Genomic DNA, 19,057 nt, shown 5'->3' on the forward strand with positions numbered 1-19,057 from the left:
GTACTATGCTATGTATGAAAACTTGTATACTCGCCAACATGCTTTTGTTGATTTTATTTTAATACATATTGCAGGTTGAATGATCAAGAAAACAAGAATCAAGCTAGGATGGACATTAGAAACCCACTTAGCATTTGATTTATTGTTGAATGTTATGTTTATTTATTTGGAACTATGTACCCCACTTTACAATTTATGAAATGAATTTAATATTTATTGTCACAATAGTGTTATGTTGTTTTGAGCAATTTGTTCGTCTCATCCCGATGTTTCCGCCATCGGTTGGGGTGTGACAGATTGGTATCAGAGCCATAATTATAGGGAATTAGGTAGGATTGCCTTACTTTTCCCTAGTCCATAGTAGAAGTACTCTGATACCAGATTGATATCAGAGCCATAACTATAGGGAATTAGGAATGCCTTGCCTAGTCTATAGTTTAGGAGATTATTCACTATGTGTTGCTTAAAACAACTTCCTTTCTATCTTCTTTGCTCCCCTCTATTCTCTTGGACTCTTAATATACATGCCTTTCCTAAGGCTAACACAATACACAATTGGAGGCTTTGAAGACACTCTTACAACACAATCGAAATGATTCATCAAGATAGGGGTGATTCCAACACTTGGTGATGATTTTCACTCAGCTATACTTTGATTTTTGCACGAAATCTACCCTCAAGTTAGGAGTGATATCCAAACCTTGATGGGAGTTTTCCATTTCATATTCCAGTGGACCCTTATCTTAGGATAAGTACCAACCACATTAGGGTACGATGTTATCAAGTTAGAGGTGAAACTCGCATCTTGTTTAACTAGTCCCACTCCTCGATTTTCAATCTCGCCAAAGTTTCGATTTTCCTAATCGATTAAGGACGTGTAGTAACTGGAAGGAAAAATATCGTTAGTCGCTTCTCGAAGAGAGTATTTGTCTATTAGGCCAAAACACGTTTCCTTAATTTGAAAAGGACTTCGATTTACTTTGGAATAGTCATATGTTACGTTCCGTGACAATCCATGTTTTACGTTAAATCTATTTTATGCTATCTCAATTTTCATGTGTTTTTACATTTGTACGATATATCATTTCAATCTAATACATGCATGCTAGTATACTTGATTCGTGATTACTGGGTTATTCTTATGTGATGAACTTGTCCTTTAACCCACACCTTAACATGTATAGCACTATGCGTAGTGCTATAGGAGTAGCGCCCGCCTGTATTCTAGTGGTCATGTTAAATTAACAACATTACACCCTCTTCGATGCGACGATGTTGGGTAGTCAACTTTGCGGTACACGATGGGTTGACCTGTTTATTCACATGCCAGTGATACGTTAATCTTGTTTACTAAGTATGTGATGTGGATTGTTCTAAATTTTATGCTAATACTCATATTTTCAAGCTTATCATCAAGATAGAGTGATTTCCTTACCTTGACGATTAGCTTCGCTCAATTTTCAACTTCACCAATGAGTTAGGGGTGATTTCCTTACCTCAGAGGTAGTTGCCAACTCTTTTTCGTTATCAATGAAACTTTATATTTGAACGTTACTTTCATTTCAAGTTTGGAGACACGAATCACACTATCTTCGCAATCTAAAACAAATGATAATAATCTCTTATGAACGAACTAAATCTACGATGCTTTCATTATTCTTGTTACACTACGTGAAATTTAATATTAAACTATTTGAAACCTTATATGCTATGTGAAACTTTATGTGAAACAAGGTGCTATATGTTGCATTCATGAAAACAAATTTCTCTTAAACAAACATTATAATCAAGTCTAATCTATTTTTTTTTCTTTTGAATCTTTTCAAAAGTCTTCCTCTTAGATTTCGAGGACGAAATCTCCTAAAGTAGGGGAGACTGTAACATCCGTCAAAAATGGATATTCTAAAATCCGACCCGTTTTAAATTTTTATCCTAATCCTTCAACTCAAGAGCTTCGCAAAATAGATAATCGTTGAAAGACTCCCAATCCATTATAAAAAAATGGTTATTTATTTATTTTATTTAATTAATTAAATTAATTAAGTTTACAATTTAAAAGTTTTATTCTTTCTATTTTTATAAATAAATAATTTAGTTAACCTCGTTAGATTTTAAAGTTAGTTTAAAAAAAGTAAAACAAGTTAACCTAGTTAGTAAACCAAGTTAATTTACCTATTTAATTACTTATTTTAATCAATTAATTTAAAGATTTATATACATAAACTAGTTAGTTTTCTTTTTAGTTTTTTTAAAAATAAGTTTTATAACTATGTTACAACTTAGTTGAGTTTAATGTATTGTTATGAGTTAGTTGGTTGATAAAATTTAGGGACCACTTATGTAACTAACAGAATTATAACAGGGACTAATGGTGTAATCTTTTGAAACTGTTAAAGAATCAAAAACAATAAAAAGGTGACTCGAGTAAGAGTCGAACCCAGGCCTACAACATTCTAAACCAACAACTTATCCACTCAGCTACAGCTTCCTTTTGACACAAATTTATTAATCGTTTCGTTATTAAATCGCGACATAATCGGCCATTGAAACATTCTTTTAGCCGCCCAAAATACAGCTCGCGTACAACTTTCATTTCCTTTTTACATTGCCTGATTTTTCGATGATTGATTATCATTACCGCGTTTCCTTTTCTTACGAATCAATTACGATTTCGTTACCAAAATTACGGGACCTTCGAACCTTATATAAACTGAGACCCTCATCACCGATTCACCCTCACATACTCTCGACACACTCCACATCACACGAAAACACCTTCCTTGAACCGTCTGCACCTTCACCGGAGTACGACGGAGTTTCCTTTAACCCACCTCATAGTAAACGACGACGGCTGCCACCATCTCTAGACCTCCTATCCACGTCACCGGAGCAGGAGTCGCCCGAGGTTCGCAACGGGAACATCGTGTTCGGTATACACTTCTCTTTTCGATCCTTATTACGTTTCTGTTTATATATATATATACCCACGAGGAATCACCATTTAAGATAACAAACAATATTCAGTTTTGTCATTCACGATTCTGTTCGTTGGTTTAAAAAGAAATCAATTGAATTTTTTAGAAAAGTAAAAACTTACATATACGAATGGTTCCTTTAGTAAATGAGAAGATGATACCCCACTAGTTTAATTAAAAAGAACCAATACCATATTGATATTTTAATATTTCATAAAATTGACAAATCAAATATAACCATTTTATTTCATTTCAAACTAATTCCTCCTGTGGGCCCTTTTGCTTTTCTAGTCACGTTTCAAAGCAAAATCACATGATGAACTATTTTATTTAGCTTTTACATATGCTATGGAAATAAGTTTTGCATGGTTGTTGTTTATCATTAACAATAATTAACGAACGTATTTAATTCTTTTTCTTTATAATTAAAAACTTTTAACCGATTAATAACATAAATAATTATCTTTTGTTGTTGTTTTAATTCTTTTTCTCTAAATTTGTTCTTATAATACTTTTATAACATTAAACGCTGACAATTTGATGAATTATAGATATCAAATTAAATTGTAACTCATATATATTAGGATTTATATCTAATGTGTAAATATCAAGTTGATCGTGTTATGATAATATCTAGGATGATCACTTTGCTCGTCATCTTGGATTGTTCCAATCTTTACTCGTACGTTCTTACAAGAAGCGCAACGCAATCAATGTGAGTATACATGACTCATTTTCGTTTTACATTTTTTGGGTGCAATATGTATTACTTATCAAACTACACCATCACATAAAACATTTTATGCACACTCTATCCATACTCTATGTGATACATTTTAATCATGTTAGACATGTTATGCTACTGTAAACTCTCATGACTATGTGTTCATTAACTTTGCAAGCCTCCCCTAACAATGGTAGCGCTATAGGTTGAGAAACGCCCCTCTCGTTATATTAACGGGTATTGTTAGGTTAATCTATGTTAAAACCACCCATACTCTTTTGGGTAGGCACTTTAATTGCGTTAAACTTTGGTTTGGACACGTAGAGTAACATCGTTTCGAGTATACTGTTAATATGATATTGTATTCACATTTGGATTTGAGCAACATTTTAAACACGTACTATGCTATGTATGAAAACTTGTATACTCGCCAACATGCTTTTGTTGATTTTATTTTAATACATTTGCAGGTTGAATGATCAAGAAAACAAGAATCAAGCTAGGATGGACATTAGAAACCCACTTAGCATTTGATTTATTGTTGAATGTTATGTTTATTTATTTGGAACTATGTACCCCACTTTACAATTTATGAAATGAATTTAATATTTATTGTCACAATAGTGTTATGTTGTTTTGAGCAATTTGTTCGTCTCATCCCGATGTTTCCGCCATCGGTTGGGGTGTGACATTCCGATCACTGAAGTGGAGAGTATGGAAGTGGAGAATCCGGAAATTACAAGTAAGGGGGACGGAAAAACTCTTGGTGATCATAAGGTGGTGACTTTTTCAGGTACGACTTTGGGTTCATCCTTGGGCCAGGATCATTTTATTGACGACGAGGAAGACCAAGTGTCCTCTCTTCCTCCGTCTTGGTTCGACCCTAAGTTGATGTGCTTTTTTCGGTATGCAGATGTGTTTTTAGATGACATGGAGATTGACCCGGCGACGGCTGATGAGAAGTTCGTTCCGGATTTGGATATTCGGAACAAAGACTCAGTAATGGATGAGTTGGTTGCAAGAACTTTTCTTTTTAACATAAGTACTTCGCTGGATCATACACGGAGCGGAAAATGAAAAGCCAAGACCTAGGTGCCATGGTTCTGTCCAACCAGGCTCAGTCTAACATTTTTGTGACAGAACTTTATCGGCGTTGGATTGAAGCGGAGTCGGTGAGAGAGAGTTTGGAGAAGGAGACCCTTTCTTTGAAACGGAAGGTTCAAAAGACTCCGGAGGTCGAGAAAAAGATTACCCAACTTACCCAAGATCTTCACACTAAAAAAGAGAAGGTTAAGTCCCTTATTGCTCAGAATTAATCGTCTCAAGCGGTTGCAGCCTCTGCGGCTGAAGACAGGGATAGGGTTTCTGCGGAGTTAAAAGATTTCTCCGAATCTATGAAGAAAAAGGATGAAGAGCATAAAGCGGTTTTGGCGAAGATGGAGGAGTCTTTTTCGAACGCTCGTCTGGCTTATGCGAACATGATAGCTGGTATGCACCTTGCTTAACTTAATCATTTTTTTATTTATTTTGCTACTCCTTTCTAACACCTTGGTCAGAGCGGGATGTACTCAAATCAGGAGAGGCCGATCTGAAGGCCCAAATCGAAGAGATGAAAGCGCACGAGGAAGAGGTTAAGGCAGAGAATGCAGCTTTACAGGCCAAGGTGGAAGATCTTCAGGCAACTAAGACTTGGATGCTTTCGGAAGGAGCCAAGCTTCTTGCTAAGAATATTCATAAAGGTCCGGAGATGACCGCCGCTGTTGCCACTGTTAATAATGCGATGAGCGCCGTGGGCGTCAACTCCAGTCTTCATAACGGCTATCTTCATGCCTTGAAGAAAAAGACTCCCTATGCTCAAGTTCCGATGCTGAATCGTAATGCGGAAGAGGAACTAAATGCGGCAGTTGCTTGTTTTGATTCTCTTGCCTTTCCAGTTGTGAGCGATCTTCCGAAGCTCGTCAACGAGCCGTTTTCCAAGATCAAGGACGCTCTTTTCTTTGCAAGTGGAGAGTCTTCGAAGGAATGAGGTGGACATGCTCGGCTTCTTAGGGTATGCACCTTGGAAGATTTTAATTTTATCTGTCTTTTTAGGTGGACATATCTGGTATTTTGGGATATGCACCTTATTTTTTTGATTCGAGATGAATGTAATGATGTTCTTACCGTACTTGACAATTATCCTTTTAACATGTAAACAGTTTTTATATCTTCCGGTTACGTTAATCCGGTTAATTTTGATGTAATCACTTCTTCGTACATGCGTCCATGCTTTTTGTGGTTACGTTTCTCTTTTTTAGAACGTTCTTTTTAAGGTACGGATCCGATTTGTTTTGTTTTTTAGGATAATTTTTAAATGAAGGAAAGGGTACGAACGATGCCAGTTCGCTCTTGTCTTTTAGGGTTAGCATCCCTGATTCGCCCGATGATATTTTTCGTGTTGCAACTTTTGGTGATAGAAACTTTAAGTATTCTATTTAATCTATCCGGAGTATGCTTCTCGGGTTAACGTATGGTAAAACATTTGAAATAATCTGCGGGTAAAACCCTCCGCAGTTCTTAGAAATATAATATTGTTTTGTGCGGGTAAAACCATCCGCATTACAAAAGAAGTAAAGATGACGGAGGTCGTAGCCTTCGTACTACAAATTTATTTCAAAATATCATGAAGTTTTTCAAAGAAAACATTTCTTGAGGTGCGCTCCATTCCAGGTGCGAGGGACGAGGGTTCCTTCCATCCTACTGAGCGTATAAGCACCATCTTTTCCAGCAGTCTTAACTTGATAAGGGCCTTCCCACTTCGGAGACATCTTCCCCGTACCCTCAACCAGGCTTGCCTCGTTGCTTCGCATGACGTAATCTCCAACCTTGAATCGAACCTCCTTTACTTTCGAGTTGTAATGTTTCTCCAATTCTTTTTTGTACTTTGCCTCCCGGATAGCCGCTAGTTCTCTTCTTTCTTCGGCCAAGTCGAGGTTCAGGCGGAGTTCTTGTTCGTTCACTTCTTGATTTTGCTGCATGCGAGGGGTAGGTATACCGACTTCGGTGGGGATGACTGCTTCCATACCGTACGTTAAACTGAAAGGAGTTTCCTTCGTGCTTGTTTTTGGCATCGTCCGGTGAGCCCATAAGACGTGCGGAAGTTCATCTGCCCAAGAAACGCCTTCTTTCCCCAGACGCTTTTTTATGCCCTCTACAATACTGCGGTTGGCTCTTTCTACCTGCCCGTTGGCCTGGGGATGGGCAACTGAAGTGAAGTTTTGCTCAATATGCATTCTTTCGCACCAGGTTTTGAATGATTTCTCTGCAAACTGCTTTCCATTGTCGCTGATAATGCAGAGTGGCATTCCGTACCTGCATACTATATTTTCCCAGACGAACCTCAGCACTTGATCCCCGGTGATAGTTCGGAGAGGTTTGGCCTCAATCCACTTTGTAAAGTAATCGATGGCCACCAACAAGAACCTCACTCCTCTGGTGGAAACTGGGAAGGGACCGACGATGTCAATCCCCCACTTTTGAAACGGCCATGCCGAAGTTACAGGGACAGGGTTGTTTTTAGCTCGGTGACTGATGGGAGCATGCCGCTGAAAATCTTCACATGCTAGCAGTTCATTGACAGCGCTCTGGTGCATGCCTGGCCAAAAATATCCGGCATTCATAGCTTTGGCTACGACCATCCTCGGTCCGGAGTGGATGCCGCATATCCCTTAGTGAATTTCTCTTATGACATAGCTAGCCTCCTCCGGAGTTAGGTATTTTAGGAGCGGACCTAGAAAGGTCTTTCGATAGAGTTTCCCATCGTGAACCTGATACTGCAATGCCTTTACCTTTAGCTTCCGAGCTTGAGCTTTTTCCTCTGGGAGTGTGTCGTCTTTCAAATAGTCTAGGATGGGAGTCATCTATGATCTTTCCTGTACGGAGATTGACATAACGGACTCCATCTGCTGGATGGCCGGAGCTTGCAAAGTTTCGACCAATACTTCCTTGGACAAGTGACAAAATGCTACGGAGGCAAGCTTGCATAAGGCATCCGCCTTTTTGTTCTTGCTTCGTGGTATGTGAACTACCTTGCAAGAGTCGAACGAGGAGATTAAACTGTTAACTTGGCTTAGATACCGGGTCATATTTTCTTCCCGTGCTTCGTATTCTGGGTTGACCTGGTTGGCAACTAATAACGAATCGACATGGGCCAGTACGGAGGTTGCACCAGCCTTGGCTGCGGTTTGGAGTCCTGCGAGAAGGGCTTCATACTCTGCTTCATTGTTTGAAGTTTTAAACTCAAAAACGTAGGGCATAAGTATACTCTACTCCTTCCGGATCTATCAAAATTAAACCGGCTCCTGCCCCTTCTTTACTGGAAGCTCCGTCTGTATATAGGTTCCATACCCTTGGGAGGGCGGACTTTTCTTTGGTGCTTTCCCCGGTCGGTACTTCCGTAAGAAAATCTGCCACAACCTGACCTTTTACCAGACCTCTAGTTCGGTAGACGATATCGAAAGCGCTGAGTTCGGTTGCCCATTTGGTGAGACGTCCGGAGACCTCCGGCTTTTTGAGAATTTGCTGAATCTGAAGATCGGTTTGTACTTCTATATTGAAAGCCTGAAAATACCTTCAGAGACGTCAGGACGCATGTACCAATGCAAGTGCCAATTTCTCAATCATTGGGTACCGAGTTTCATAATCTTTTAAGATGCGGCTTACGTAGTAAACCGGTATTTGTGCTTGTTTCCGGTGCACCACAAGTACTGCACTGATGGCGAAATGAGAAGCGGAGAGATAAACAGTGACGGTTTCTCCGGTGATTGGGGCGGTCAGAGTGGGTAAAGACCCAAGACAAACTTTCAATTCCTAGAATGTTGATTCAGCCTCCGTTGTCCATTCTATTTGACCCTTCCCAGTTCGTTTTTTCAATATATTCATGAAGGGAATAGTTCGATCGGCCGCTTTTGAGATGAAGCGATGAAGAGCTACCAACTTACCATTTAGTGATTGAATTTCCTTGACCGTCTTAGGAGGTTGCATGGAGATCACCGCTTTGATCTTATCCAGATGTGCCTGGATTCTGGATTGAGTTATCCATACGCCCAAAAACTTCCCTTCTTCTAAACCGAAAGAACATTTTTTGGGATTGAGATTGAGGTTGATACCCCGAAGCCGAGTAAAGGTTTCGAGTATGTCATCGATCATGTTATCTCCGGCTTGACTTTTGATGACCAGATCATCTACGTAAATCTCTAAGTTCCTTCCGATCTGATCCTTGAACGCTTTATCCATCAACCTCTGGTACGTCGCTTCGGCGTTCTTTAACCCAAACGGCATTTTGGTGTAACAGAAGAGACCTTCATTTGTCACGAAAGCCGACTTATCCTCATCTTCTAAACCGTAGGCCCAATGATGTGAGAAGTGTAAATATCGTCTGGCGTATTGAAACACCCACATTATATAAGAACCGATGCGGTATAATGTGCAGTGGATATCACTTAAATGGGCAACCTGAGAGACCTTCATTTGTCACGAAAGCCGACTTATCCTCATCTTCTAAAGCCATCTGTATTTGGTTGTAACCTTTATATGCGTCTAAGAAGCATTTAAGGCGGAAGCTGGAAAGGGAATCAATCTTTAAATCGATCTCCGACAGAGGGTAACAATCCTTCGGACATGCATTATTTAGATCAGAAAAATCAACGCACATTCTCCAAGTTTTGTCTTTCTTTGTTACCATTACCGGGTTGGAGACCCACGTTTGATACTGCACTTCCCTGATAATTCCGGCGCTTAGCAGTTTCTGTACATCCTCGGAGATGGCTTTGTGACGGGCTGGAGCCATGTTTCTTTTTCTTTTAGCGATTGGCTTTGCTGAATGTGATACTTTCAACTTGTGTTCGGCCAAACACCGAGGAACTCCGACCATGTCAGATGTTTGCCATGCAAATACATCAAGGGAACTAGACAGAAGCTTCTATAGCCATTTTTTAGTACGTTCAGGGAGTTGGGCCCCAATGGCAACTTTTTGCTCCGGAAAGTGTGGATGTATGATCCACTCCTCTGTATAAAGGGGTGGAGGTTGCACATTACCCTCGCTTTGTCGTAGTTCAGCCACGCATATTGTCGACTCGGATTGTAAAGTTGCTACTCCTGCTTCGGTGGGAAACAATAATGACCCGTGAATGGTAGAGCTGATAATACCGAAAGCACACATCCCTGGTCTCCCTAGTATAACGTTGTGGACGGACCTTGCTCCCACCACTAGGTATGTTAAGTTGACGGTTCTGACCAGGCTTCCGGCTCCCAACGTTGTTGGCAGGGTGATTTGCCCAATTGGCTGTACCACCTCTCCGGAGAAACTTACCAACGGCATAGAGACTTGTATTAGTTTTGCTTTAGTTTGTGGAGCTAATTGCTGGAAACACTGTTGGTACATGATCTCAGAGGCACTTCCACTATCAACATAAATCCTCCGGACCTTATGGCCTGCTATTATTGCAGACACTATGATCGGTCTATCTTTGATTTCTCCGGGTGTAATCGGAGGGAAAGAGATTGGTTGTTGCATCCAAGCGGCCATATGGTGATTGGACCGCTTGATGCCTTGATTATCTACTTTCCTGATCATACAGATTGCTGGTTGGTTGTTTGGATTATCCGCCGAATTCCCTGAAGATTTTCCTTCTTTCACTTCTTTTACCAAATGCGACAGCTTTCCGGACCGCATTGCTTTTTCTATTTCTTGTTTTAAGGACCAGCAATCGTCTGTATTATGGCCCCGCGCATGATGGTAATCACAACACTTTTTGGAGTTTTTGTCGCCCGGATTTCAGAGCTTTGGTGGGGCGGGGAAGTTTGCCCCTTCGGCACTGAGGATTTCACTGGGAGTCTTGGAAAGATCCGATAGGTTGTAAAATCTTGATCCGGAACTTCTTCCCCGTTGAGGCCTATCATTTCTGCTGTAAGGGTGTGGTCGTCCCCTACTTCCAGACGGAGTTTTATCGAATACAGACCCACCATTTTTCTTCCAGGAGGACATCTTATGATCTGACTCCGGTGCTGGATTACATGCGTTTCTCCCTCGAGCGAAAGCTCTGGCTCGCTCCATGAGTACTTCCATTGTCTTTGGGAGGTTTTCGTGTAATTTCTCGACCAGCTGGTTATTCCGGACGCCGTGACAGAATCCGGAGATTCTTAACTGGTCCACTACCCCACTGATCGGCATACTTTCTCGATTGAATCGATCGATGAAACTATCCAAAGATTCCTCATCCTTTCTCCGGATGTTGTGAACTTCAGTGATTTCTTTGGAGTAGTGCCTTTGTTGGCTAAAGTTTTGGAGAAATAGCCTTCGGAACTCTTCAAAATCATTGATCTCTCCTTCATTCAAGGCATTAAACCACACCCGAGCAGCCCCGGTTAATGTTTGTGCGAACATGAAGCACCATGCCGGCATCGGCCATTGTTCTACATGTGCAGCCCCATCGAAATCAAACATGTGATCGTCCGGATCAGTGGTACCATCATATTTCTTGACTGTGGTTGGCATTTTGAGCTGGAGGGAGCTTGACATGTGTGATGCGAGCATTGAATTTGGACTTAGCAGTCATGGAAACCAGACGATATGGCTTGGTGAGGTCCGGATCATTAACTACTTCCATTTGCGTTTCATTTCGTATTGCCATTGCTGGAGATGGTCCGTAGGAACCCTGCACGTATCCATTATAAGTTTCCGAAGTAACTACTGTGGAGAAAGTAGGAGAAGTGAAAATCATAGGACCCATAGTCCTTACCGGTGTTTCATCATGGAAGAGCCTAGTTCGTAAACCGAGGATCTCTTCATCTCTAGCCTGTTGGGCTTTTAATGTTCGTAGAAGACTTGCATTTTTAGAAAGAAATTCCGCATCGAATTCTGATGCTTGCGAAGTGGGAATCAATATGAATGGCAGAGTTGTTCCTGGTCCCGAGCTCAAAGGAGCTGAAACTGTGGAACTAATGCTTGCCGGTGCTGTAGTTTGCGTACTAACAGCTATGGACCCCAAATTCATAGAACTCGAGGCCGCCATAGATCAGTTCGTTGCTCAAGAAATTCACCAAAGTGAAGGACAATGAGCTGTGAAATCGGATGGCGCCAATTGAAGAACCAAAGAATCGAGTTTAGGCCGGAGCCTGTAATCGAGGGTTTGGATCTTGTAAATGAGCTGGAGAATCATCCTGCAAAACAGCAAACCGTTAGGCTCACCGCAGAGATGGGAGGGCCCTTCTGCGACCACCCTCCGGCGTGAGGATAAGTATTGGTAGAGAGAGAAAGTAGAGAGAGAAAATAAGGACGAAGGTTTAGAAAATCGTACTTGGCCTTGTACTTGATGGGGTATTTACAATGGTCAACTGAGATGACGTCATTCGTCCAGACGCACTTGAATGGCGGTTCGTCTCCGGAGTTATGGGGGAACAGACATATCTGAGATGTCCGTTCAAGTGGAGTCCAGTTCGTCCCAAGGGATCATGTCCGGCCTCGGATATGTATCTTCAGATCGTATGCAACCGGAAAAAGCATTTTTTCTAGATCTCGATTTGAATTATCCTCCACCGGAAGCTGCTTGAGATAAATTTCGTTACGTTTTTAGCTAATTTTTTGCAGAGAATATAAATTGTAGAGAAAATTGAGAATGTAGTAGATTAAGAGCATGTTTGGCTAAGGTTTTTTAACCAACTTATTGACTTATTGACTTAATCAAAAAGCCAATAAGGAGTTTTAGTGTTTGGCAAATGCAAAAATCCTTTTCAAAATGACTTTTTGAGAAGGAGAAAAAGTCATCAAAAAGTCATTTTTGAAAAATTAGAATGTTGTGACTTTTTGAACTAACTTATTGACTTATTAGCTTTTAGTCATTTTACATCAATAAGCTAAGCCAAAAACTTTTTAAAAAACAACTTATTGACTTATTGGTTTTTCTCACCCCATAAGCTAATCCAAACAATTTTTTTTTTAAAACTCCTTTTCAAAAAGTCATAAGTCAATAAGTCCTTTTCCCAAAAGTCCTTTTTAACTTAAATAAGCTTAGCCAAACATGCCCTAAAAGCAGCCTGGTGATGTTTTTGATGCGCTGGTAATGTTAAAATCTTCCTTCCGATCGTGCATACATTTACGGGATGATGAATCTTCATGTCTGCAATTTTAGTTTTGACGCCAGGCAATCGGAACTTTGGTGGAAGAATGTTTTTAACAAATTATTAATAATTTGTATTGATCTGGTTAATCTTGTTACGGTGGTGGTGATTGTGACTCAAGTGGTTGTAACTTAGGCATTGCTAGTTCTACTTTTGTTGTTTCCGTGTGTGCATGGCGATAGCATTTTGCCGCAACCTAAGGAACAAATGGCTTTTAACAAATTATATAACCCTACAAAAAGTAACATAGGGTGTCATTGGCTAACTTAATAGTTGTGTCTTTTCACATCACATCCCTTAAATAATATCCTTGAATTAATAATAAGGTATTGGATAACTTAATATTTGTGTCTCTAAAAAAGCAACTAAGAGTCACAATCAATTAACTCATACCCCTTCACACAACCATCAATTAATTTTCCCCCTCTAAAACACCTCTTCGCTCGAAATGCAAATGATATTTCCACATCAAAACTGCAAATTATATAGTAACCAAGAAACGTTCTGCCGTTTAAAAAAACCAACCGAAAAGTCAAATTCCATGTTAACCAATTTTTATAGTCAAATTCTACCCGTGGTGGCTTTACATTTGATCACAGAACCAACATGCCGTTTAAAAAGACATCCTTCCGTTCAAAAAAAGTTAACCAACCGAAAACTTAACCAACCGAAAACTTAACCAAACTGACACATGTTTCGAAAGAAAGTTAACCACACTGACGCCTCTCCTTCAACCATTGTTTGCCATCTTTTCCGACCATGTTATCAACCATTTCACAAAATTATTTCTCGGTCACCCAACAAATAGAATTCCTCCAAGATGATCAAAGGCTGCATGCTCTCCGTATGCCGATGGTATGGTGGTGGGGCAGCGGTAGAGACGGCTATGGAGAAATCCGTGAGACATCCTCGGGCCGACGGTGATGGCGTGATGGATGATGAAGGTATGTTGTTTAGAGAACGAGAGATATATATATATATCAAACAAAAGTATGGTGACAAAAATGGGCGTTTGTTGTTGTGTTGCGGTTGTGAACTTACCGTGGTGATACCATGGTTGTAAAACAAGGTTTCCAAGGCCGAGTACTCCCCAAGTAGTCGCTACAAGGTAGGCTGCCGAGGCGACTTTCTTTGACTCCGCCTAATTACTCGGAATCGGTCAAACGTGGTCAACCTCGGCCAAAATCGTATCTAGTAGGTCAACTCGGGCCGAGTTTTCAAAAATAATAAAACATAATTTCTATGCCTATCATATTAAAGAATGAATATCATTTTCACGTAATTTGTTATAGATATTAGTAAATTTATGTTATTTGACATATATTTAATTTCCAAAAACTAATTTCTTTATAGTTTAACATGTCCGAGTACTCACGGAGTACTCTCCGCCTAGGCCGAGTACTCTCAACTCCCCGATCAACCGACTAGGGAGCGCCTAACGACTTTTGCCACCATGGGTGATACTATGGGTGACGGTGGTGGTTCTGTTAAGAAAAACTGTGTGGGCCTTTGAATAAACCGTCAAAAGAGTTTGAAGGGAGTTTGAAACTTTGAATAGTGGAGATGTTAACTTTTTTATTATAAATGGTGATATTTTGATGGTATGTGTCCATCTATCACCACAAATCTTTAACACATGCACTCATCACCGTCCAGTGACTCATGTATTGCTTCTGTTTCTCTTTCTTTTTAATTTATATATTTTTTTTGGAAGGCCCTTTTCCTATTAATATATGTTTATGTTTATTCTCTCATTATGAACCATCAATTCTAATACAACACTTATATACAATTAACCATCGATTCTCATGCATGCAGTCAAGAAGATAGATGAATATCTATTGTAGTGACATATATGAATCTTTGTTGTTTATGTTTAACTCATATGAATTTTAAATATTTTATCAATGTGGATTAAAACAACTTCTATACTTATTTTTAAGATGAGAATCAATGTAAACTCTTTTGGGCTTTTAGGTTTTCTATATTATAGGGTGTGTCTCTACCATAATAAACCAATGTTATTCTTTCGCCTTAGTTATTGTTCCAATGTTTTAACATTTATTTTTTGTTCAGTTTAATATAGCATAAGTAGAATATAGAATGGGTTGAGATATAGCATAAGTATGGCTTAGTTATTTTTGTAATGGAAAAAAAAAAGAATTTCGGTATATCAAATATATTAATATTCGTTCTTTTGGGATCATAAAGTGTTGCATACTTTGTTCTTTTTGTAACTGAAAAAAAGAAAAAGAAATCCGGTATATCAAATATATTAATATTCGTTCTTTTTTGGTTTTTAATTCTTTTCGATCATAAAGTGTTGTATACTTTGTTCTTCTATTATGTTCAAAGCAAAACTTAGTGCTTTGTTTTTTGTTGGCTGCTTATTTTCGTTCAACCATATTGAGATCCATCAAGGTCGTTGTTTTCCGAAATCACTTATGACTTTGTTTTAGTTTTTTATGTGTCTTTTTCTAGAAAGATCCAATTCAAACGATTTGTAACTATTTACAACTATACATGAGGTTATGTTGACAATATGAAAAAGAATGTATTATGTACATCAAGGATAATCGTCTATTCATATACTAAGTTATACTCACGTCGAGCGTATAGTTCATTTTTTCAAGAAAGATCAACATTTCTTAATTTTATTTGTTATAAAATTAATAACTTTCACACCTCATACGATGATATCAAGACTATTTATAACCAACGTCCCGTCGCAACACGCGTGTTAGCGTCAACTCGTTTAATAATAAAATCTAAAGTTTTAGGAGGAGTAGTATCAAATACAAATACATTTCGTATATAAACGGTAAAAATCATTTAAAAAGTATCACGTGTCATCCAATCTATTATAGAGAAATAATAAAAAAATATCCTATATCAATTATATTGAATTCTTTATAAATATGCTAACAAGCAATTAACTTTTTATTTGAAACTTCCTTTTGTTTCAATGTGTTGATTAAGAAAAGTGTTTATATCATTCAAATATGTGCTAAAATCAATTATCTTGATTAATTTTCATCTGCTATTATAATTCAAAAGTGCTAGTTTTATGTATGTATTGTTTTGGTATGTGCTAATTTAACTTTTTTTAAGTGCTAGGATCTGTTCTTACGGTTTGTAGGATAAATATGATTTATACCGGAACCAACCCCGTTTTGAATAACTACAAAATGTTTTTTAAGGGAATTTATATGTTAAAGATTTTGTAACGGCAAATAATAAGTTAACATAGTTTTTTAGTGTTTTGACTACGTAATAAATAGTCAAGTCAATTCACGGGTTTGAAATTGATCATAATCTTAATTATATATATCTATGGAACCCATTAAGTCTAACCACCAGCCAAGACAATATCCACTGTTGGATCATGCTGAGATGAAATCTCAGCCGTTTAAACCGGCAAAAATAATCGCTCTAATGGAGGTTATTTGCAGTTTTCTACTGGTGGTTTTGCTCCAGAAATTTAGGCCCATGATCTCCACTCCTCTTGCAAGTTTTCTCCAGCAAGTCCCCATCTTTTGATCTGAGCCGTTTAAAGTGCTTAAATTTCTTCTAGAAGCAGCAGTTCACGTTAGTTCCGCGCTCTTTATCCTAGAATACAGCGGTTGGCGACAGTTTTACTAGATCAACGCTCCCACGTCCGGAGAACTGCACACGTTCTCCTCCACCCACGTTTGCCACTTTATCCTCCCAACAACCCTAGCCCATCCATTATATAAACCCTCTAGGCCAACACCAACCAACATCGTCGAGTTTAAATTCATCCTTTTCACCCACTACCGGTAACGTTGAAGAGGGCTTTGAGTCTTCCGGTGGATTTATCGAGTTCGTAGCCGATGACGCCGATTGGAAGAAATACCCTTCAGGAATCCGTGTGTAATTAGTAGGTTTCATCTCATCTCACCTCTGTTTGAATTAGAAATTAGGTTAAGTTTTCCTTTTCATCAGTGTGATTCTTAATGTTTGTAAATCAATATTAATGACCAATTCCTTTTTAATTATCATAGCCCCAAATCTCGCTTCTGTTGCAATCGAGTTCCATACGGACACCACTGCCTCCTAACCATGAGATTGAAGAGCGACGAAGGCGAAATTTAATGAACAAAGGTCCTCTATCTGATTGATTTTAGTTTTTTTTGGGCTTTGAAGCAATTTATTTGGGTTTTATGGGTTTAGTTTATTGTAGTCTATTTGCACATTGTAGGTTTTTTATTTCATTTGCAGATCAGTTTGTTTTGCATATTTGTAGTAAGTATGAACCTAATCTTTATAATCCATCCAACTGATGATTAAGGATATTTATCATGATATATACACACACATATATGCTTTGGATTCTGGATAGAAAAAATAATGTTAAGATATGTCAACCCAGTGGGGCACATCCAAGTGAATATATTGGTGAAGATCATCTTGTAACCCCAAATAATCTTATGTCTTTTGTCCAGCAAATAATGTGTCTGATTATATTATTGTTTATCTGTTTCTAAATTAATTTCAGGTACATGATTATATTCATGTTGCAGATTTTAGCTGATGGACTTATGGCTCCATTTAAAAAACTCTAGGACTTCTGATATACATGTTATAGTTTTAATATAATATCAAACATGTGAACTTTAATAAAATCAAAGTGACACAAATTTTAAATCTTTTACATGTAAAACGTGATTCACTGTGTTGATCACAGGCATGCACATCTCGATGATCCCGGGAAGGAAGAATGGGAAGAGTTTCCTTCAGGAACAAGGGCTGCTGCTGCGGGTATGTTGAATACTTAGTATCTTATAAAATGTAAATTCATATACTTCTGTTGCAGTTAGAGCCTTATGTGTTATCTTCGTTTATACCAGGTGGGATAACAACATTAATAGATATGCCACTTAATAGTGATCCACCTACTGTTTCTGAGGAAACCTTGCAACTCAAGGTGAAGACGACTAATCTACACTGCAATCATTTGTTTATATCTTATTATTTGTCCAGAATATTTATTATCTCACCTGATCGTTGAGTGAAATGCTAAATAGCTGTTTTTATGATCATGACAATCTGGATGAAGGATAAAGGCTGCTAAAGGGAGGATCTTTGTTAATGTTGGTAAGCTCCTGAATCTAACAAATAAGCTGAATTTGGTGCACCGTGGCTCCTACCTGTTTACTTATGACTTGTCAATGTGGCTTGTCTTTTATCTCTAATTGGTCAAACGGGTAAAACCGAAAGAAATTAGCCTAAAATGAAACGGGTCAAAAGTCTCCTAAAGTATTTTTTTAATGCATAAGATTTCTAATGAACTCATTTGAATTTTGTATCCATATTTGACACGCTAATATTTATAAAATATAATTCAAAAAGTTGGGCAAAAATTGTTCGAGTCAAGTTGACTCAGTCAACCCAACCAACCCGGCCCATACTAAGTACCTGTTTTGACCCGTGACCCAATCGCATATTTTGCACCAATATCTGTGACCCTTTTATCATCAAGTAGTACCCTTGTCACTTGCTCCCTGATCCGCCCCTAGATCCATTCATCGCAACATGAAATATTATAGGAGGTGAATCTTTACTTCTTTTACACAGGGTTTTGGGGAGGTCTTACCCGCAAAGTCGAAAACTCATTTAACGCAACTATCCTACAAAATCTCCTAAATGCGAGTGCTCTTGGTCTAAAGGTACAAAAACAACCACATATCTAAGATACACATATTCAGACTCATAGTTGTTAATAGTGCTCATAGCGAGCGCTATAGCGAATAGCGTATAGTAGCACTCATGTGTCGCCATTTGATTTTGACGCCTCCATAGTGGTTAAATAGCAGGGTTTTATGTTTTTTTCTGTTCAATAGAGTGGGATGTTATAGGTATAAGATAGCAGGATTTTAGGTTTTATATTAAGTATATATATATAAAACAACGTATTTGGATATAGTATACATATAAAATATTTCTAATATTTTCTTCTAGTGTGTCGCTAAACATAAGATATAGCTTGCTATTTCATCGCTATCACTATGTAGCGTATAGGTAGCTTGTCGCTATCGTCCGCTATTTGCTGTTAACAACTATGTTCACACTCCGGTTTCTCTTCATTTGACATATCTTAAATTGTTTTTTAATATGTTCTATTTCAGTCTTTCATGTCTCCTTCACGAATCAACGACTTTCCCATGACAGATGCTAGCCA

General features: G+C 38.5%; 1 protein-coding gene across 1 annotated transcript; it reads right to left on the minus strand.

Moving 5' to 3' along the window:
* Nucleotides 1-7,598: 7,598 nt before the first annotated feature.
* On the minus strand, nt 7,599-9,138 carry LOC110914591. The gene is made up of 4 exons (XM_022159378.1): nt 8,671-9,138; nt 8,401-8,547; nt 8,034-8,298; nt 7,599-7,951 (listed from the first exon to the last, which is right to left on the minus strand). Exons 1-4 carry the CDS (start codon nt 9,136-9,138, stop codon nt 7,599-7,601), a joined length of 1,233 nt encoding a protein of 410 aa, XP_022015070.1.
* Nucleotides 9,139-19,057: the final 9,919 nt, after the last annotated feature.

This window comes from Helianthus annuus, chromosome 15 (assembly GCF_002127325.2).
Source record: "Helianthus annuus cultivar XRQ/B chromosome 15, HanXRQr2.0-SUNRISE, whole genome shotgun sequence".
In the NCBI taxonomy this organism is placed as follows: domain Eukaryota; kingdom Viridiplantae; phylum Streptophyta; class Magnoliopsida; order Asterales; family Asteraceae; genus Helianthus; species Helianthus annuus.

Excerpts from the sequence above, each read along its gene's own strand:
- LOC110914591 (XM_022159378.1), bottom strand. The coding sequence starts at position 9,138 with ATGTGGGTGTTTCAATACGCCAGACGATATTTACACTTCTCACATCAT. Across the intron at positions 8,548-8,670 it reads AATCACTAAATGGTAAGTTG|GAATTGAAAGTTTGTCTTGG; the intron begins GTAGCTCTTCAT and ends TCAACATTCTAG. Across the intron at positions 8,299-8,400 it reads CACAAATACCGGTTTACTAC|GCTTTCAATATAGAAGTACA; the intron begins GTAAGCCGCATC and ends AGGTATTTTCAG.